At 36.0% G+C, this 21674-nt stretch overlaps 5 protein-coding genes across 8 annotated transcripts in view; 1 reads left to right on the plus strand and 4 right to left on the minus strand.

The window, feature by feature from the left end:
• Positions 1-20442, plus strand: part of LOC129788391 (uncharacterized) — a 67911-nt gene extending 47469 nt beyond the window's left edge. For all 3 annotated transcript variants that reach the window (XM_055824416.1, XM_055824406.1, XM_055824426.1), the window contains 10 exons: positions 2597-2806; positions 8204-8346; positions 9187-9322; positions 10392-11609; positions 14718-15248; positions 15792-16008; positions 16080-16396; positions 16474-17366; positions 19355-19467; positions 19555-20442. In XM_055824416.1, the coding sequence (XP_055680391.1) occupies positions 2597-2806; positions 8204-8346; positions 9187-9322; positions 10392-11609; positions 14718-15248; positions 15792-16008; positions 16080-16396; positions 16474-17366; positions 19355-19467; positions 19555-19742 (3966 nt within the window). In that variant the 3' untranslated portion in view covers positions 19743-20442. The remainder of the gene's footprint in view (positions 1-2596; positions 2807-8203; positions 8347-9186; positions 9323-10391; positions 11610-14717; positions 15249-15791; positions 16009-16079; positions 16397-16473; positions 17367-19354; positions 19468-19554) is intronic.
• Positions 1-21674, minus strand: part of LOC129790073 (luciferin sulfotransferase-like) — a 767385-nt gene that overhangs the window by 55783 nt on the left and 689928 nt on the right. The window lies entirely within an intron of this gene.
• The window catches only part of LOC129788207 (probable Rho GTPase-activating protein CG5521), a 626970-nt gene that overhangs the window by 55783 nt on the left and 549513 nt on the right, over positions 1-21674 (minus strand). The window lies entirely within an intron of this gene.
• Positions 1-21674, minus strand: part of LOC129788331 (tolloid-like protein 2) — a 606934-nt gene that overhangs the window by 55783 nt on the left and 529477 nt on the right. The window lies entirely within an intron of this gene.
• Positions 20407-21591, minus strand: LOC129790482 (microtubule-associated proteins 1A/1B light chain 3A-like). The gene is made up of 2 exons (XM_055827984.1): positions 21208-21591; positions 20407-21115 (listed from the first exon to the last, which is right to left on the minus strand). Exons 1-2 carry the CDS (start codon positions 21403-21405, stop codon positions 20849-20851), a joined length of 465 nt encoding a protein of 154 aa, XP_055683959.1. The 5' UTR covers positions 21406-21591; the 3' UTR covers positions 20407-20848.

The raw sequence follows: 21674 nt of genomic DNA on the forward strand, positions 1-21674 counted from the left end.
CCCATGCTGTTCCGATAAAACATTTTCCCTCCTTCGCTGTGCAATTCATTCACAGTGATTTTAGATGAGGTTTTTTTCTCTTTTCTTTCTTATTTTACAACTCCCCTGCACTGTTTATTTTATTCTTTTGTTGCACTATGATGCAATAGTCATGATTTTCTGCTGGAAACCCAACGTGGATATGGCACACAGAAGTTGTTGTGGTTGTTTATGCAAAATGTGAATGCACTGAAAGGCAAATAATCGTGGATAAATTTCACTTTTTATCCAAATCAAATGAAAACCTTCCGAGGTTTTTTTTTTCACCCCGACAGACAATTTGCTATGAAAATGAGGTTTTTAGCCATTCAGCAGAGTTGGGCACATTGACCAAGTGACTAATGGTGCAATTGGGCCAATTGACTCCAATGCAACCACACGGTATTTTGTCGATATGTATACCACGGTGGTGTGTATGGTATTTTCAAACAAGAAATGCGAAACAGATGGTGTCTGGGGCAATTAGAAAAGACAGTGCGAGCATACTGGCGCAAATGGGAATTTGGGATGGGTGAGAAAGAGAAAAAGAATGCTTGAATGAGTCAATGAAGAAATTTTGTATCAAATTACAAGGAAGTGCCCACCGAGATTTTCTCCTCCATCTCCCATTTGATGAGGGAGGTGCTGAGCTGAAAGACGCGAAACTTGGGAGCGACAGGGCGTAAGGTCGAATAGCCGACTTTGAATGCACCCAATTACAAAATTGATGCAATATTGCGGATGGAGGGAGTTCTTGCGGAAAAAGTAGGTGGCAGCAATTTGCTGCTAAAATTATTTTATTGCTCTCACTCCCAGTAGTGAGAAATAATATATATAATATTTTTTATGCAATGGAGCAATAAATAATAAATAATAGGAAATAATTGTGCTCAAAGAGACAAGAAATGCTTTAATGCGAAATTATTACGTCGTCAGAGCTTTTCTTGCTACCTCTCCTTCGTCTTTTTTATTGCATCTTGACCCAGAAACCCATCTGCGTTGTGTGCATTTTTTTTTCTTGGTAGTTCTTTTGCCCTTTTACTATCTCCCGCTGGCGCGAATACTATATATACCTACTATGTAAGAAGTGTACGATGGAAGTAGAGGAAGATAAAATGTTTATTTTGCGATAAAAATTAAATTAGATGTACATAGGGAAGTAAAGAAGGGCTCAAGTACCATATAATTAGTTATATTGATTTCATTTCTTTTTCTAATGGATTTCCTTTAGTTTTATTCCGACTTTTCAAGAAGGTTATATCGAGGGTTGGAAAATACACTATACTAAGTCGAGTTAGTATAGTATATTTTTAACGCATTTTTCGATAGCTTTTGATGTCCTTCATCTTCCCTCAAAAGGACAAATTCGAATATTTGTTCCCTACAAAGTTACAGCGAAAACTGTAAAAAATTTTACATAAGAGGCAATGTAAATCTCAAACTTCAAATCGCTCTCCTGAAAATCAACAAAAATGAGTTAGTATAGTGTATTTTCCAACCCTCGATATAGCTTTCTTTGTTAGGAAAAATATCCAACGTAGCTCAAAGAAATTAGCAAAATATTTCAAAGAAGTTAAAGACAAAATTGGATTTTAGGGAATTTTTTCAGAGAATTTTATTCAATTTAACCATCATACCCCCATTTTCCCCTATACTTTAGCTATATAAGTTATTGAATTAATTTTTCAATTACTCGATCAGCAACTCTTGAGCATTTATAGAATATTCTGGTTATAGGAAATAGTTTTATATGGAAAACTTTTAGCATTTTATGGGAAAGAACGGTTATTTTGTTGAGAACTTTTTGATACAAAGTTGCATGCATAGTGGTTCTATACATAGTGAAGCATATGTCTTTATATACCAATATGGGGGAATCCATATATAGCATAAAGGAGCAAAGTTGGTATATGGTATAGATAAGCGTGTCTGATAAATTTAAAAGAGGCAGGAGCGAGATGATCGTGCGACATCCCTGAACTTCAATGGCCAATAAATAAAATATAATGGTATCAAGAAAAGCGGGGGATTTGACACTTTTTCGAGTTTAATCTTAAACCGCAAAAGTAGGAAGAAAAAGACGTACAGAGTGAAGAACGTAGTAGAGGAGTCACGAAAATGGAGTCACACATTTCGCATCGAATGCTGTTTTTGCCAATGCAACCAAAATACTCACCTATACTCACCTTTATGCCTCTCACTTAAAAACTTCCTCCTTTTTCTTTACAAAAACACAGTGTGAGGGAGTTAAGTTCATTCTTCTGGGTAATTTACAGTTGCATTGGTGAAGAGTTTAATGTACCTACCTATCTACCTAAATAAAGAAGGAGGTTGAGGGAGGCGGAAATAAACACTTCTCTGGCTTTTCGGTCAATGTGGCAACCGTAGAAGTGTTGTTGGTCTCTTTTTTTTTGTTAAAACATGAGAAAATTAACTGACCAAGTTGATGCAATTTTCTCACTGTTGCCATACAATTGTCTTCTTGTACACATTGTTGAGAAGTTTTAGCTGAAGCAAAAATATTTGAATTTATTGCAAATGAAACATTAAATGGAATTTTTTTTCTTCTCATTTGCAGACATCTGTGACATCACATGATCCAACAGACTACGTCCAAAGAGCACGTACCACAAGAGCTGCTCCACCAAAACCAGCAACCAATCCCATGCAATTTGTGAAGATAAAGCCGTGCAATTTGTATCAGAGTGCCCAAGAGCAGCTAAAACGGGCGGAAGAGGTGAAGAAGGTCAAGGAAGTGAGGAAGGAGGACGCCGAAGATTGGCAATGCGTAAGTCTAAAATATATACAATGAATAATAAAATGGCTTGACTATATAATGGGGGGTACAATATTAAAATAGTTGTGAGATATTTATGGATGGCGTCTCTCGATTTAACACATAAATTATCATTATTTGCGTCTATGCAATAAATTCTGATCTTTATTGCTACACTGAGAGAACACACAATTACACACCATATACTTCTATGTGCGGAGAATGGCTCAATATTGAAAATATATTCTCTCCCTATTCTTGTCTTTTGAGACCTCAATTCTATGTCCCCATGCCTGGACACATGGGTTATGTGTGTAGAGTGTAAAGGAACGCATAGGGAAATTTATGCGAATATGCTCTCTCCATATATTGTTCATGGATATATTATAATATTCCAATGTCAATTTATTTGTTTACGATATAGAATTTGATATATTGCAAAATACTCTTGTTCGAATCTGTGTACCTCCAATTTAGTAGCAATGTCACGTAAATTCTCTGAAAGCATCTCTCTCGTGAAGAATGGCTTTTTCTTGGTGGAACATACCTTTTCTATGTGTCCACTCAGCATCCTACCTAATATGAATATATATCGTGAATTTATGCCAAAGCGTACTATAAGATTTAAATTAATTAACTAATACATAAAATGAGAATGCGCCATAAGCCGAAAGGGGGAGACGGACTATGCGAGAAATTGGGACGAAGCCTATAGAGAGCTTCTGACACGAATAAGAACTTTAAAGCGATTTATGGTCAATCGTGTTAATTTAATTGAATTGTTTTTCTTCTTTATACTATTCTCACATACACACACACTCCGCATTCTAATCCCTTCTCATGGAATAGACAGGCAGGGAGGAGGAAAAAGAAATTCCAATTAAGCAGATTTTCATTGAAATTTGAGAATAGAACTTTGCAATTTTATGGGTATTTCGTGAAACACTGTGGAATTTTGGTGTTGAACATATACAGAACAAGAGATATCGTTAATTCTATTATTGTTCATGGTTATGAGTTCTTTTTTTTTGTCTTTTCATTGATAGAATTTTATAGATCGTTTCGGGAAACGCCAGCACTTTGCTCACCTACGGTTTTACAATCAATTTTTGACGGTCCTAAAGCGTGAAAATGGTTAACGATCAAGCGAGATAAAAGACCTTTAAATTCTGCATATTTTCTTGTGCTCTCTATGCAATTTAAAATACTTTTAAATTCTTTTATTGTTTTATTGAATTTTTCCGTTTCGTTTTTGTAATTCCAAACACGACCTATTTCGAAACGGATTCTAATTGGGAAGAATGAGAAAATCCATTGAAGAAAAATGCTAGAATTTAATCAATAAGCAATACATGATAAACAGATCACATAAAAGCTTCCCGCAATATCAGCAATGGAGACATATATTTAAATTTATTCCACAAGAACGACCTAAATTCTGATAAAAAGGCGTGGTATTTGCGATTCTGCAAAATGTTAAGATCGATGGAGAAGAAAAAAAACTCCAATACCGTAATATTCAGTATCGTTTTCACCAAACAAAAGTTATCCGCGAAGAAATGTGGCTTGCAATTTGAATACTAAATCAATGGGATTCTTAGAAGAAGTTTGATGTAGAGAGGGGAATTCCAATTATGAGATTTTTGCATGAGAGAACGATTTTTCAATTTTTAAAAGAAATTAAAAAAAAAAGTTCGCGATCATCAAACGTGTTGGTTTTGTGTGGTATGCAGATTAGTGGCGGAGTGCCGGGGGGAAATGGTATCATGAGGGCGTTGTTCTTTCCAACCCAAAGACGCGCGTGTGTGCTTCTAATGAGGAGACCATTATAGGCTATACGTATAGTGCAGTTGATCGTTGGCATGCAATTTTCCGGGAAGCCTCCATGTCCTCCAAAGAGTGTGTCCAAATGAATTTATTGGTGCGCTCACTGGCAATAAGAGTTTTGCGACCTCGAAGAGGCTGGGAGTGTTGCGCGCGCGGGGCTCAGAAATTCTTGAGTCGAGGAAGTGATTTCACTTCAGTCTACATATATTGACTTATTGGATAGGTCGCCGTCATTGGTGCTGTGGTTGGATGGCGTCGTCTGAAGAGAATCTTATATGAAGTTGTTAATCGTGGCATAAAGAGGAGAACCAATCTGTCGGATCCCGTAACATAATGATGCCTTGTATGTGTGTGGATGTAATGTAATGTTTGGCGTTGATGATGATGGAGGAAAAAATATATAAAGAAGGTACCACACATGGGGGCACAGGGAGGTGGATTTTTTAAAGGTGGCTACAGTGAGGAGGTGACCCAGAAAAAGACCAAATGCAATATCTGGTGGAGAGGAAGTTGAATTAATTGCGATAGACGGTGATAAATTTCCGCCATGGTGATTAATCTTGCGAGACGCGAAGCCTTGATCTTGACATTGTGCGTTTTGCCGGCGACGCTATCTACATAACAAGATACTTATATACATTTAAAATGTTACATTAAATACACAATGCCAGTTGCCCAAAGGAATTTCTATTTGTGATGGCAAAGAATTTGCACCGGAGAGTTAGAATAATCTCTCATGTGGCATAGAAGCTGTGCGATGTGTCTGTTTGGGTACACTGGGAGGCATATAAGAAGGGCGTTTTCTTCAAACTGAAAACTCTTCATCACACAATCGACTTTATCTCAGCAGCAATACATAATATACCTCCTATACCTTGCAAGAATGCCTCAGAGAGAGAGCATTGTAACATCTGAAGCTCATGCAAGAGGTACCCAGGGGAGGAAGATAAAAGAAGCCTCATGAATCCTCCAACAATGCGCAACGCCAATTAGTCGAGGTGCTGAACGATTTGTTTGCACTACGTCGCGTAGTAGGGAGATTTCAAAACTCTATTATAAGCCTCTGTGCTATGTGCATTCTCCCCGGTTCTTCTCAATGCGAGCATTTATAAATAATCCAAAGAATTCTGCATAAAATACACCATGAAATATAAACTTTCACTCTCATACACTCTTTATTATTGCTCTCCTAATAAAGTGTCTATGTGTGGTACAGTATTACGGTGCATCATATCAATTTAATAAGATATGTAATTTAGTTGAGAGGAAAAAAAATTCCACTTATGGAGGAGATTAAGGAAAAGCCACAGGGAGTTGATAAAGTGCTAAAAGAACGAGAGAGTTTGATTGTAACGTGATTGTTTGTGAAAGGCAACTTAATGTTTATATAGAACTTTATGATAACCTTTCTCATTGAAGTAATCTTGCAGTTGGTTGCATAGAGAAAGAAAGTTATTGGGATTAGATTTTAAAAGTCAAATAACATACAGTGGGGTCTCGTAGTATGAATTCAAATTTATATTTTCAAAAGTTCACCAATAAAACGTTTTTATTCTCATTTCGGTTAAAAAGTTTTATTCATTTTACTCAAAAAATTCTTGTCAGCAATTAGTAAGTTAATTTAAGTACCTACCTATATAAAATCAGAATAAAACTTCACTTAGCACGAAATAAAACTCTAATTTTTTCCATATTTAATTCATAAAGAAGATTTTATCGCATTTTTCTTAATTCTTAATGGGAAATTTTCGTAAATTGCTTTCTTATCTCTCTAATCAGAATATTCTACACACATAGCAATATTATATTTTGTAATATTACATGGCGCACCCAATTGAGTTGAAAGAAGAATGTGTTCTTTTCTTTTTTTTTTCTTCCAGAGAGATCCATTTAAATTCATTAAGTGCACATTTGTCTGAATTATTTACTCCTCTCCCAACATGTATGGGTTAACTGAAAAATGCCAAAAAGAATTTTTATTTAGTATGTCTCTGGGTGTATTTACATGTGAAAATACCAATTATAAAACGGTTAACAAACCGAAGGAATCCCGTTAAAGTAATTTTCTTGATTTATGAAAGAATGCTTTCTACTCGTTGGCAGCAGTGAAAATATTTTGCGATTGATTTGAAATTTTTATGTATGAACGTCTTTTGCATACAAACTGATTTACACTTTCGATTAAACAATTAACCAATAAAGCAATGTTGAAGTAATATTTTTTCAAAGGAATTTTCTTCTCTTCGACTTTTGACTTTTGCAAATTTGCAATGAAAAATATTTAATTTTGAAAGGAAATATTTTCTGCTATGAGTATTGCAGTGATTTAGTCTTGGAGCATTCCGCATTTTCCACATTACGGCGAAAGAGAATTAAAGGAAAAATCACAGCAAATATCTGTGGTACTGTTGCGATACCCCAGTCACCATGTAATTGTGATCTTTTGCACTCGAATTGAGGACTGCTGAGGCCTCACCCACTCGCCATATTTGTCCTCGTGCACTTTCGATAAGACTAAATGGTCAATTATGGATAAGTATGTTTTATATTAAATAATGAACCTGTTTAAAATTCTATGCAATACATTGCTTTCATTGATGTAGCTATAAATTTATTGTATATTTTGTAAAATGGAACAGAAAATGCAAAAGTAATCAACTCATAGCCTGACATGGGGAGAAAGAGATGTAGAAATTGAAAGGAAGTCAATATTATGGCGTCTACATTGCTGCATTTTATATGCCTATTTAGTGCCCATAGTTATTCGTCTTGCAATATCACGATTATTTTGCTCTTTAAATGCATATTTTCGATACTTTGGAATTCGTTTTAAATGTCAAGATATTATACGTTAGAAATACTTATTGTTTAATTAAGATATTGCGCGTATCCTGATTATTTTCTCGAATAAGGAATTTTCTTTTCATAAAAAAATGAATAAACTCCTTTAAAAATTTTCTAAACATCTCATATTAATAGTCAATCCCATTAGGACGATATTCTTTCATGTTTTATGATATTAATTAAATGAATTGACAATTTATACAGACGCATGCAATGCATATCATCCATGTGGTGTGGAGTGATAAATGCAAAATGCAGTCCTCCTAGTTTTCATCCAACGTGTGAGATTTAATTCACTTTACTTAATCGTCCGATCCGTTTGATCAACTTTTGCCCCAAGGGTGAATGTTGGAGAAAACGTTGCATTATATGTGACGCATAAATAATGTGTATTTAAATGATTTTGCATATTTTGTTGCATATCGAGAGACAATTTGCAAAAAATTAGATTTTACTACCAAGCGAAATTATATACATACATATACTATATGTATGTAGGTACTAAAAGGTGGTGATTGAGAAAATTAAAAGTTGTCCATTGAGAGTAAAAATATAACAACAAAAAAGACACGCGCACGATAAAAGTGTGCCACATGAAAGGTCTCAATTTGTTTGTCATACAGTCAGTGTCTAATAGAATACATACCTACCTAAAGAATAAAATGATTTATCAAATTAATTGATTTCTTATGTTTCTCTTTCATGGATTTTTTTTTTATATCGGGCAAAATGAAATAGAATTTGGACAATTGGAAGTCGTCACGTCGAAAACGAGTGGAGCATATCATTGACCGTGTTGTTGAGGTGAAGAAGTTGGAGCTGGAGGAGCACGATCGAACACGAAGAAAGTCCAAGACGTTTTCCGAAATGCTGGAAGAAAGGTGAGTTAGTTTGTGTGTAAAGTGAAAATTTTCATTTGATGTGGAAAAGTGATTTTTTTTAAGTGTTGTTTAGACACCAAGGGGGGTGGGGATGTACCGTGATTGTGGAGAGAAGATAAGAGAGTCATCAAGGTGATTTCTCTCATATGCATATTTTAATGAAAATATTTTCATCCACATTTTTTTCTTTGGATTATTTTTTTCTTCTTCGCGCATCACGAAATGGATTTTTTTCTACCATTTGATGCTCGTTGAGCTTGTTGACGCATTTGTCCGCTTAGTAATGCCGAATTAATTAGACCTGAAACACTACTGACTTGAGGGAGATGAAGAAGGGGGATTTGAGTGAAGAAATGTGAAGACCGGTTGGCCTTTAACCTAGCGCCGCTAGATATTAATGGATCTCTCTTTTTTTGCGGCAAATTTTCTAATGCGACATTTTGGCGGCATTTCGTAAGAGTATCAAGTTTTTTTTTTGCCTCTTACTCACAATTTTGAAGAATTTCCATGACACGAAAGTGTGTCATTAAAAGCAAAATTACAGGGATTATTCATGCCTTTTAAATTTAAAATTAAAAGCTGTGTGGAGTTTTTAAATTGAAAGAATCTTTCTTAGTTTAATTCAAAGGCACACAATTGTAATAATTTTGGTCATTTTGAGGGAAAAGGGGCAATTTTCCAACAATTCAAATGATCTTTCTATGCTACAAAGAAAACGTGAAGATCAAATTTGTCACCTTAAAATTTTCTCTTGCAGTTAAATTCTTCTTTTGAAATTATTTTACCTACTTCTTGTTTTTTTTTTATAATATAAAATTTCTTCTCACTTTCTTTTTATAGGGGAACTAGACGAAAAATGCCTCTAGCTGTGTACAATGAAGACGATGCAAATGATTTAAGCGACCTGGGAATTGGAACAAGTAGTGCAAGTGGTAAAAGCAGCCTCTCTGAAGATTTTGATAATCACAGTGTGATCGTAAGTGCAATTTTATTTTACTTTTACCATAGCGGCAAGGAATTTCTTTCACTTTATTTCATTTTTATCCCAAAAATCTTATCTGTTCAATGAGCCATGGAGGCGTTTCATTGAATTGAGTTGAGTTGAGAAAAAAAAATAATACTCATTTCGAGCATTTTCATTAATTTTTTTTTCGTTGCTTTCCTTGCATACATAGTAGAAATTGAAAATACGTGGAATTGAGATCAATCGAGAGCGATAATCATTCGTGACATGGTCTGTTAATGATAGTACAAATGTGACAAAATTCCGTGGGTTTTTCAATTGAAATGGCCAACAAGGAATATTTTACTCCAATTAGACGATAAATTGCCAAGCCTTTTACAAGCTCTAATATCGGCAATTTTCTATACCATTTTACGGGAAATGTTGTACACACATGAGTGAGAAATTCTGCAGCCTTTACCGCAAAATTTGGATTTTTTTTGCAAGGAGGAAATTGCTGTTTTATCTCGCATAGATTTTTCCTTTTCACATTGTGGCGTGTAGAAAATATTCACGCGGCGGCATTTGTCAAAGGAATCTTTTACGAATTTTCTTCGAGAGCTATTTGTGATCGTGATAAATTGTGCAAATAAATGCGGAAAATATTCAATTGTAATTATTTCTCTATTGACTTCTCGTGTGCAATCATTTTGGGATATTTTCTAATGATATTTTATCTTGAAAAAAATTTTAATTTATGATAAAGTTCTAATTAATTGTTAGAAGATTCAATTTGAGTAAACTTCCCTTCTTTTATTAAGAAATAAATCTTCAGCACAAGCGAGGATTTTTTTTATTCATAAAAGAATTTCACAAACTGTGTGACAAGTTTATTTTGTCGCCATTAAATTATCTCCATGTCCGCATTTTCAATCATCATTTAACCTTAAAACAAGAATTTATTTGTTTTAAAATGCCAATCGAGAAATATGTTTTGCCATTTTGCAAAACATCCAGTTTAATAAAATTTCAAATAAATGCATAATTAATTAACCCGCATTTTTCATTGGATCTCTTCTATTTTCTTCTTTTTTTTTTTCAGAGTGATAATCAAGATACGGAAAAATCACACTCAGACGTTGACAATAATTCAAATCATGAGAATGGAAATAATCGAGATTACGTTTCGAGTCCTGGATACGATACATCCTCAAGTACAGCACCAGCAAGTTCACCGGATCCATGTGAATATACGTACGAGGGTGCAATTGAGGGGTACAAATTGCGAATATCTCGAGCTCAGTCCATTGGTTTGAATGGCTTCAATGGGCGCTTCTCGAAGGATTCCACCCCAGAGCGTGCTTCATCCCTTGATTCGGGCAGGAGTAGTGGGCATGAGAATGGTGTTGCCACAGGGGCACCTCCCTCATTTCTCCCCAAGAGGCCGTCAGTGACGAAGATTGAGGATCGTCTGATTAATTTTGAGCTGAAATCCTCGACGAGTGATAGTACAGCTGAGGGGACGACTGTGGTGAAGAAGGATCTACCAAAGGTGGATATCCTCAAGAGGCGTGAAATGTTTGAGAAAGACAAACCCGCAGCTGTGACAATATCGCCAATGGAATGTACGATCCAGAAGCGACTTTCTGGTGATTTTTCCAATGCAAAGAGCATCAAGGAACGACTGTCGAGTTTCGAGCAGAAAGATGACAATGTTGGGTGCAAGAAGGCCAACAGATTGTCGGGTGATTTGACAAGTATAAAGGAGCGATTGACAAATTTGGAGAAGGAGAAGAAAGTGACGATTGGGGAGAAATCACTAAAAGTTGATGTTCCAGTTGTTAGCTTGAAAGATCGCCTCACGTCGTTGCATTCTGCTGTGACGGCAACGGCAAAGCAGGAAGTGGTGTTGGAGGCACATGCGGATGATGATGTTGGTGTGAAAGATGCGGAAAAAATTCAAGACTCCCCATCCATGGTGGAAATTGATCGTGAAGACAGTGGTATTCACACATCGGACGCCTCATGCAGTCAATCACAGGCTAGTGAGCAAGTGGAGGAGTTTATTGCTGAATGTATGACGGAAGAGAAGTCAGTGGAACTGATGGCGGAGACCACACCACCACCGGCTGATGCATCTGCCGATCTGACAACATCCACTCTCGTGGAATCCGCACCGATGTCACCGATTGAGAGTGATCCCATCCCAATGGACAACTGTGCCGTCAATCACGATGAGACACTTGTGCCCGCCGAAGTCACGTCCAATGAGCTATTTGACGAAAATTGTGCCACCGAACTCACAGAGCAAGATACGAGTGTAAGTGTTTCAGATGCATCTCAATCTCTTGTATGCGAGGGGAAGCTCATAATTGATGTTAAACACATGGTGAATTGTTTTTCGGGCGCTAGTCAAGATAGTTGTAAGCAAATCACTAAACAATCAACGGTGGAGGAAGTAGAATTTGAAGAGACTGACGATGTAGCACCACTAACACCTCATATTGAAGTTGCCACACCTATTGTGACACTTTCGCATCCCAATGATGATACAGCGGTTGTAGCTACACAGGCTACGGCTACTGTAGCTCCCCCGATGGGGCCAATAGAAGCCACGAAAATTCCCAAAGAAGATTCTGTTAAAAATCTCACGGAAAGTCTCAAAGAAAATCCCACCGAACTTCCGAAGAAGTTTGAAATTCCCCTCAAAATTCACATTGAAACCCTCCCGCAGGTTATCATTGAGACTTCAGTGAAAAGTTCTTCCCCAAAGAGTCCTTCAGGTGGTAAATCATGTCCCCAATCACCAAAAAGTCCCAAAAGTCCAACAAAAAGTATCATTGATTTTATTAGAAATAATCTCCTTGAATCCCCATCAAATGATACACCCACGGCAACATTCTACGTCCCCTTGGATTCCTACAAAAATCCCGAAGAATCTATCCCAAAAGATCCCCCAATGCAAGATATCCCAGTGGTGGTGAGTCACGACGAAACAGCTCAGACCACAGAATCAGCCACAGACTCCATGAATTCCGAGATAAATAGTCTCCTGGATGAAGAATTAAATAAATTGGATCAGTAAATATTAGCAGGGGAAGAGCGCCAAAAACAAGAGCATGATAAGTCTGAAGAGAATTATTTCACATATTATAAAATTCTATAATAAATTTAAAACATTGTTGACAGTGTTAATATCAAAGCTATATAATCTTCATGAAGAAAAAAAAAGGAATATTATCTCATGTGACGAGAAAAGAAAATAAAATTTATAACTCTCTCGTGAATTAAAGCATCTTGAAGGTTGTTGTATTGCGATCTCTTTTAGTAGATGAGGGGAGAGCTCTAGATCTCATAGAATGGGTGTTCGGCGGAGATTTAACGTGAAAATACACAAGAAGAAAGAAAAGTATAATAAAAGGAAAGAGAGAAAAACCACAAAAGGTGCTTCAATTTGTGCTCTATCACATCATGCAATTCTAAAAGATCACTGCCAATGTTCAACTGAGATATTGTTACCTTGTTGTTGGGTAGAAAGAGGGAGAAGATTGTGGGGATTGAGATGGAAATATTATGGGTAATAAGGTGTGAATGATGAGAAGAATTTTACAAGTTTTTAAATCTCTTCAATCACCTGTTGCTCAATTTTTTCATCTTTCTTTTTTTTCCTCCGACCTTTGCTGAGAAGACTCCGTACAGACATGTTCAAAATAACTGTGGGAATTTATTTATTTTATTGTGCTCTTCAGTCCAGGAATTTGTGTGTTATTAAAATCAATAATTAGTTAAATGTTTTGATTACTTTAAGAACTTTAAAAAAAGGAGTCTTTCCATCGTTGTTCGTATCATGACTTTCTCGGAAGAAGCATAATATAATCCTATAAAAGTGATCGAAAAAGACTCAAAAATCCCAAAAATAATTAACCATTTTCCTCAGTTTAAAAAAAAATCGTGAAAAATTCCCCCAAAAATGCAAACAATGACGTAACATAATGTTTCTTGTCTCTTTAAATGTCTGAAACATTGGCGCTAATGTTTCATCGTAAACATTTAAACAATAAATAAATGTGGTAGCAGTTATTTTGAACATCTCTGTAGGAATGAAATTGAACAAAAATCCCTTGGAATATTTTCTTCCCAACCACTCTTTTAGCATTAATGGTGAATAACAGAATTCAATGGGATTTCTTATTTTGCACCGCAAAGCGTCTTTACGGTTTTCTCTTCAAACAATATTATTATTCAAATAAAAAAACAGCCTCCAATATTCTTCTTCAATTGCACGCTGTTTTTCTCGTTGACTGGAGTTTCTGCAGGCGAGAGAAAATTTCTGAAAATCATCTGGCTGAGTAGTTGCGCGCAAGCATTCACAGTGAAGGTGCGCACTTTTTCGGGCTTTGCAAAAATACTTTTTTTTTGTCTAAAAGATTTATAAAAAAAAACTGATTAAATCTGTGTAGTACTTTTAAAAAATCTGGGAGAAGAGTTAAAGTTGAAAGTAGTGAAAAAACAAATCAAAATTTATCCGATTAGTTGTTGTACATAAATAAAAAATTAATAAATATTTATTAATTAGTGAATTAAACAATTTTATTAACAACACCACTGAATTATTTGTTATATCATCCGAAGGTGGATAACAAAATGTGAAACAGTCAGGAAACTAATTTCTTTTTGTAACTCTTAAGCTTGTAGTTTATTTTCCTCTTTTTCTTTCCACATCTCTCTTAATCTTTATTTAATTAGAAGAAAAATAAATAAAATAAATCGTGAAAAAAGAAAGATATTTTACTCGTTGCATTGCAAAGAAAATGTGTTGTAATGTCATTGAATATGGAAAGCCTATAGCCAATAAATTAATAAATCATTTTTGTGGGAAAAGCGTCGATGGTGCGATAGAAGTTAATTAATTAATAATATAATCTATATATTGGGACGATAAAAAAAAGTCTTTTCAATTATCTTGTTTATTGATTTTTTTCGTACATTTGTTAAATACACCCCCACCAATCATCTCTGTGTGTGTGTCTGATTCATGTAGGAGGCTAATGGTAAGAGAATCTCTTTTTCTTAATGTTCATGCACTTATAATCCTCATTAACTTATTCTTGTGTGTACTGTGAGTGTCTTTTTTCACCTTCACAAAAATTGTTATCATTTACCTTATAATTCATAAAAAAAATATTTACTAAATTATCTTTTTCTCATTATTTGATTTTTCTCTGTAGATATTTTGCTTTATATTTTTTCCATAATTGGTTATTTTTGGTTGGAGCTTTAAAAAGGTTTAAATGAGAGAAATTTGAAGGAAAAAATGAATTTAATGCTTTGTTTGTTTTTTTTTCTTAATGATTTCATTTTAGTTATTTTTCAATTTGAATTAATGAAATACTTTATCGTGACTCAATTGCTGCATTATATTATGCAGGTATTGGAGGCACTGGATATCGCATTTCAGGCTATCGATGGTGGAGATCAGTGCGGATTGGCGGAGAATGAGGTGGAGATTGAGAAATTGATTGATGAACTCGTGCAGACACCACCATCACAACCTGAGACGGAGAATAAATCACAGAGGGACGAAAGTATGGATGTTGCGGTGAAAAATTCCCCAAATGAGAGTCAGGAGATTGTGGCGAGTGAGCCAATATATGAGATGATCGATGATGTTATGGAAGCACCCATGGAGTCGAAGGATGTTGTGCAGGAGGATGTCGAGGAGGAGCCCTACTATCAAGTGCCTAAACCCATTGAACCATACTACGAAGTACCCAAATCCAAACCAATTCCATTGTATGAGAATGTGGAGATCTTCATGGGAACCCCGAGGCCGAATGCAGCGGCTTCGGTGGCTCCTGTACTGCCACCCAAAGAGAAACCTCCACCACCACCGGCTGAAGATGAGGCAACAGACGACGAGGGAGGCAATGAGGAGTACGAGGAAGACGTCAAACCCGATGTGAGTTTCCTTCCAAACAATCCATTTGCCCACCTCACCTTCACTTTTAGCCTCAATTTGCATACGCCCATATGCTTATTTTCTTAATCTCTGCGCTCTATCGGAATGCAAAATAGAATATTTTCAACTCTTTACGAAAAGTATCAAGTCATTGAAAATTTCTTTCATGCACTAATAAATTTTCTGAATAGAATGAAGAGCAATTTGCAGAAATGTGAGAGATTTAAAAAAGAAAAAATGAGAAGTGCAATTTGGACGGGGATTTGCGGTTAATTAAATTTCAAAATGAAGATTTGGAGAAGAAAGGAATAATTAATATTAATAAATTTAATTTGTTTTCTTCTGAGGTTTTGAGTTTAGCGAAATTTTCAATTCTTTTTCATTATCATTGGCATCAACACCTGTTAAAATTAACATGAATAGTATTTTAAGAAGAGAACCTTTCACAAAGAATGAAAGTTTTAAACAGATCTTTCCCTTTATTCTTATTCGGAGGCATTCAAATGAAAGAAATTATAATAATTCTTATTTTCTCGTCAAAAGGACGCCATGAAACGAATGAATTCAACGCGAAGGATCAAAAAGGAGATTCGCAATAAACGATCGAGTTTTCTGGGAATTGAAGGATCAACGGAGGATGATATTTCTCTGGAATTATCCGTAGCACCACCCCCGGATATGTCGGCACTACTCCAAGAGGAGCGTCGCCTGGAGAAGCAGGTGCTCTTCAAGACAGGCCTCTATGAGAGTTCCGACACAGGTTGGTCCCCAACGCAAAAAAAAGAAAATCCTTTTTTTTTATACTAAAATAAGAAGAATTAATTTTTGCAGGTGATAGTCGCGATTCTGGCGTGTCTGAGAATCATTCTCGGCAGAGTAGTGAGCCATTTACTACTTCATCGGAAGAGCAGGAAGACTATCTGGCGCAGAAAGAAACTGAAATCATCAAAGTGTTGATGGTGGAGAAGGAGAAACGCCGGTCGAGCGATTCACTTCTCCATGAGAGTAACAACCAGCAGCGGAACGGGGCTGAGGAGTGGACGGTGACCGGTAACGGATTCACTGAGACAGAAAGTAAACTGACGCACTGTAGTGCTGATGAGGAGACTCGTATGAGGTGCCTCGAGGAGCAGATACGCGAGCAAGAGGTGAGGACTCTTTCCTCTTCTTTTTTTTTTGAGTGCAAAAAAATGGCGGGAGATTTATAAATTTTTTTTTTGTTCAGGAGGTTCTGCGTGTCGAGAGAGAACTTCTGCAGCTGGAGCAGGAGGAGCTCAAGCGGCAACGAGAGAATTTACTCTTGAGGGAGAATTTAGCGAGAAAGGAACTCGATCACGGTACAAAGATGCTCATGTCGGCCAATAGGCGCTCCCTGCAGGACCTGAATACCGCCCAAGTGGTGACTGTGAATCAATTTGCAAATCTCTCAACACCCCATCCGGTGTATCCCATCCCAGCGGACTATCGGCAATCAATGCCGGATTTGCAGCAAATTCACATGGGGCAGCAACGGAAGGTGCCACCCACGCCACCGGCAAAGCCACTGAGATCAAATCTCACCCACCAGGAGTATCAGATGGCGCGTGAGACGTCAATTAAGGCGAGCAGAGCGCCATCAGCGGAGGCCAATGATGCCGAAAATAGGCGAGATGATGTCCAATTGCGACGACCACCGCCGCCACAGCAGCAAATCTATGGGAATATGACCAGGCATACCCTGCATGCCCTGAGTGCCGTGCCAAAGCCCAAGCTCACCGATGGTTGGGTACAGCAGAACAGGAAGTCCGAACCGGCGGACAAGTACTACCCAATCCCGCGTAAGAATGACTTTGTAAAGTCCGGCACACACGAGAGGATCACAAATGATTCATCGTGGATTGCCACGAGGAAGTCTGAGCCACGGGGATTCAGCTACGGGAAGCACTGGCTCATCCAGGAGGCTGAGCAGAGGCGCATTGATCAGCAGTTGGGTGTTAAGCCAACCCTGACGCAGCAGAATGGATGGGGAGTTGGGCAGCGGAGGAGTAGCAATGGCGATGGGAAGCCATTGCCCGATTCAGTCATTCAGACCCTCACACAGAGAGTTCAGAATAGAATGAGTGTGAACGAGAGGAGACGGTGAGTTCTCTTAATTTTTCTTTCTCCTTTAACAATTTTCCACCGTTTCTTTTGCAATTTACCTTCTTGGTGGCGCCTCCCAGTTAGAGAAATTTTGCTTCCAAAATCAAGAATAAAGAATAAAGTTGTGAATTAAATTTTCTCATCATCTTTCCCGTAAAATCAATGCAAATTGAAGAGTCACGTTGAATAATTCCTAATAATTGATTAATAGTAAAATGTAAATTCCGTAAATTCGATAATGAAGAGCAATTTTTGTATTAATTTTTCCATACGAATAATTTTCCATTGATTTTCTTTTTGGAATAAATTCTTTTTCAAGAAGAATTGAAAGGGAATAAGAATGAGAATTCCTTTTAAGTACGATAAAAAAGTTTAAATTTTGATTAGAAAAGCCAAAAAAAAGTCGCTGAAAGTCATTTAAAAGAGATTTTGGGTCATTTTTGTGTGGAATGCGGATTATTTTTGCTAAATATTGCAAAAGAAGAATGCAATATTGATTTTTTCGGTATCAAGTTGGGGGTCGGCAATCTCAAAAAAATATAGGATGAGTCTCTTCCACGTGTTTATATTTTTGTAAAAAGCTTGATTAAATGAGATTTTTTCACTTTTTTTTTACATAAATTAACTGGCACCCAGAAATGGCCCAGAAAGGGGTGTTTAATTGCTGAGTTTTATTAAAAAGTTTTATTTATTGAAAAAAATTAATAGGGTGGGTTTGATTCGTTAAAAATTAGAATATTTATCAATACACTCGTGCCTTGGCATAAGATAGTCTAGGATGTACTGCTCTCGCGTATTGAAAATAATGAGTGTGAAGAGTATATCCTAAACTATCTTATGCCAAGGCACGACTGTACAGTGTATCCACGCAGTAGGGGGTTCAGTTTATTTAATCTAAAGAATCAATTCTTAACAATTTAGACCTCATTAAAAACAATATTTAAATCTTTTAAGAATTGTTGAAATCAGACATTTTGAATTCGATTTTATTGTATTCTTTCCAGATTTTCTAAATTAGAAAAACTCTATTCAAAATCCTAGAGGGTGGTTTGATATTTTGAAAACTCTAAAAAGAGATTTCAATTCAAATATTTTTAATTTTATCTGTTTTATATTAATTTTGAAAGACATTTTTTTTAAGAAAAGAATTTCTTGGCCTTAAAAAGTACAAAGAAACTTCCTATTTTACATTGAAAACAAAGCTGGGAAAAGTCGGAAAAGATTTGATAAAATATGCAATCAATGACGTCATTGTTGTGTTTTTTGTGTCTCTAAATGTATGAAACTTTTGCGTTCATGTTTCATCAGTGACTTTTGATAAGGGATTTTTATGTTTCATGCATTCAAAGAAGCAAAAGCTCATTGGTGACGTCACAATGATTATTTTTCGTGGTTAATAATTTCTATAACTGTTTACAGTCAATTCAAGAAAGTTTCAATTCCTGAATATTTGTCTACCACAAAAGAATATCCGAAAGGAGTCAAAGGATAAGTAAAGACGAAGATCGAATAATAAAAATTGATCCAAAAAAATTTATTAGACTTATTTAATAATTTGTGTTGCTTAAAAGGTTAGATAAAAAGTATTTCTTAGAGAATATTTTATTAAAAAAAGAAAATTAATTGAAGAATATCAGAAAAGTTTTTTTTGCACAATTAAACGCCCCTTTTGCAATGTAAAGTTTATCAGTTTATTCTTCAGAACAGCAGCAATATATTTATGTGGCCGATTTATTCTCGAATGAAGTGATTTTTGCATTAAATGAAAAATGCACATCATGTTTTTCATCCACCACCACCACTCTCATGAATTTCTTAAGTAATCTTGCACAGAGTTACTGGGGGTCATGATTTTCATGTAAAGAAAAAAAGGTGGCGATTTATCTCTTCGCATTATTATAGACATTGTATATTATTTATGTTTAATTTGTTTCCATATAATTTTGTAAATTAAAATGAATTTTTTTGTGTTTAAAATTCTGTAGACTCGAGAGCAGTCCAGAGGTGACGCCCCAGCAGAATCTCTCTCCGGAGTCTCAAGAGAAAATCTTGAGTGTTAGTGGGCGGAAGAAGTGCTCCCACTGTGGAGATGAATTGGGTAAGGATTTTCTATTCTTTTAAAAATGATTTTTGAGTTCATTTTAAATGGAGGTTTTATTTCTAAATGATTTTTTTTTGTCAAAAGGACGAGGCGCTGCGATGATTATTGAGAGTCTCCGGCTGTTCTTCCACATTGATTGCTTCAAGTGCTGTGTGTGCCGCGTGCAACTTGGGGATGGTTCCAATGGGACAGATGTACGTGTCCGGAATCACAAGCTCCACTGCCACAATTGCTACTCGAGTGACGATGGAGTTAAGTTTAGTTGCGTTTGAATTTTTTTCTTTGAATCATCTAAATATCTCTCAAGTAGATAATATAAAATAATAATACTTTTTTAGAGTTGATTTTATTATCTATATTTTATATCAAAATGTTTTTTTTTTACATAAAATGCAATTTAATCGTCATTTGCAGTGACCAAATTTATTGCAATGAATTCTTCGTCCCAATTTAAAGTGAGTGTGTAAATATATCCTGATGGAGGATTCAATGATGAATCCTCGCAACTGTGTACATAGGAGACTCTTTCGCAGAAATCATTTTCTTTTTCTTTTAAACAAAAAAAAACTTTTCATTTTCCTTGAAGGAAAAATCTTCATGTTCATCCCTGTTTAGAATTTATGTGATTTTTATTTGTTAATTTATGATGTGTGGTTACAGTTCTCTTTATATTTTTTTTCATTCTTTAAAAAAAAAGAAGAAATTATTAACTTTATCAAGAAAGAGAGGGAGAGAGAGAGAAAGAGAGAATTACAAAATGAAGCATTTTTTTCGTTTAGAAGAGAGATATGTGTGTGAGAAGAGAAAAAACAAATTAACACTGTAGATAATATAAAGAAAACTCTTTTCTCATTACAAGTTCAATATACAATTAATTTGTGCGCGCGCAGCCGGAGGAGATATGCAAAATAATGGTATAAAAAGTGTCTATAAAAGTCTTATTAAAATAAAAATTTATTATACAATTTATAATATTGTGTTTTCTGCCAGTTTGTTTACATAGTGTTATCCCGCCCTGCTTTATCAAATGCCCGATTATTGGGAATATGTATGCATTACTTATTAGTTGGGGGAATGGAAAATTTATGATGAATTTATTCTTCCTGATAGAGAAAGCCAACAGCAAAGCAGCGGCGATAGCGATAGAAGAAAGTTTAGCTTAGTCAACATAGATAAAAAATTGTGACTTAAACATTAATTGATTTATAATTAATCTGTCGTCTCTAAACTAAACATGAGATAACCCTCGTTGTGATTGAATATAAAATTTCTATTATCACCGCTTAAACGCGGCTTGGAGCATTTTTTATGCCAAGTCAAAGCCCGCTTATATGCCATGCGGACGGTCAGAGAGATTAATGATGGGGAGGGAGATCTTTCATCCAAAGACATCCTGACTGGCGTAGGTGATGTAAAGGAAGCCATCAGCATCTTGGAATTCGTCATAAACTTCCAGGAGGGATTTCCCGAGAGATACCATCGTGCGATTGTTGACTAGGAAGAAGAGAGCTTTGGAGGGGCTGAGATTCATCCTCTGGCGTACCATTTGATGAAACTGCGACATGGACATTTCCTGTGGGATCACATACTTCCTCTGCCCAACATCTGGGAGATCTCTTTCGTATCGATATCGCTCCAGGATCACCTTCAAGCACAAGAGATCACCATAAATATTATTTCACTTCACTGCTCTTTGCTCTCTTAAAAAAAACTTTTAAAATAAAGTAAATCACATACCGGAACTTTTGTTGGGAATTTATACCGCAGAACATTGATGGGGTGATTCTTGGGCCCGTAGCTTCCGTACGTCGATCCTCGTGCCTTTTGCTTGTAGCAAGTTGAGGAGAAGAGATCAATTGAATGCATATTTGTGATCACTTCGAGATTCAGCACAGAACTGATTGGTAAACAGGCAAAATAGCTAATTTTATGCATTAATTGGATTTAAACCCGGAGTTTTTATCACACATCGCATGGAGAGAGAGAGGGAGAAAATGCGAGAAAAAAAGTGGCAAAAGTGGTGCAAGAGGGAAGAGAAATAAATAAAGCTAAAAGGCAATAAAATGAATGAAATAACCGATAAGATAAACTCGCCCCAAAGAGGATGAAAGACATTCTCACAAGCCTGTGGCAGTACTGCTGTCACTGCTGATCAGAGGCTTGTTCCATGTGTGTATTCTGTCCCTGATAAGTTGGAGGAGATG

Source organism: Lutzomyia longipalpis, chromosome 1 (assembly GCF_024334085.1).
Source record: "Lutzomyia longipalpis isolate SR_M1_2022 chromosome 1, ASM2433408v1".
Taxonomy (NCBI): Eukaryota; Metazoa; Arthropoda; class Insecta; order Diptera; family Psychodidae; genus Lutzomyia; species Lutzomyia longipalpis.

Bases quoted from the DNA above. Each gene is read 5' to 3' on its own strand.
- LOC129790482 (XM_055827984.1), bottom strand. From the start codon at position 21,405: ATGCATAAAATTAGCTATTTTGCCTGTTTACCAATCAGTTCTGTGCTG. The intron at 21,116-21,207 runs GTATGTGATTTA...TTGTGCTTGAAG, and splicing joins AATTCCCAACAAAAGTTCCG to GTGATCCTGGAGCGATATCG.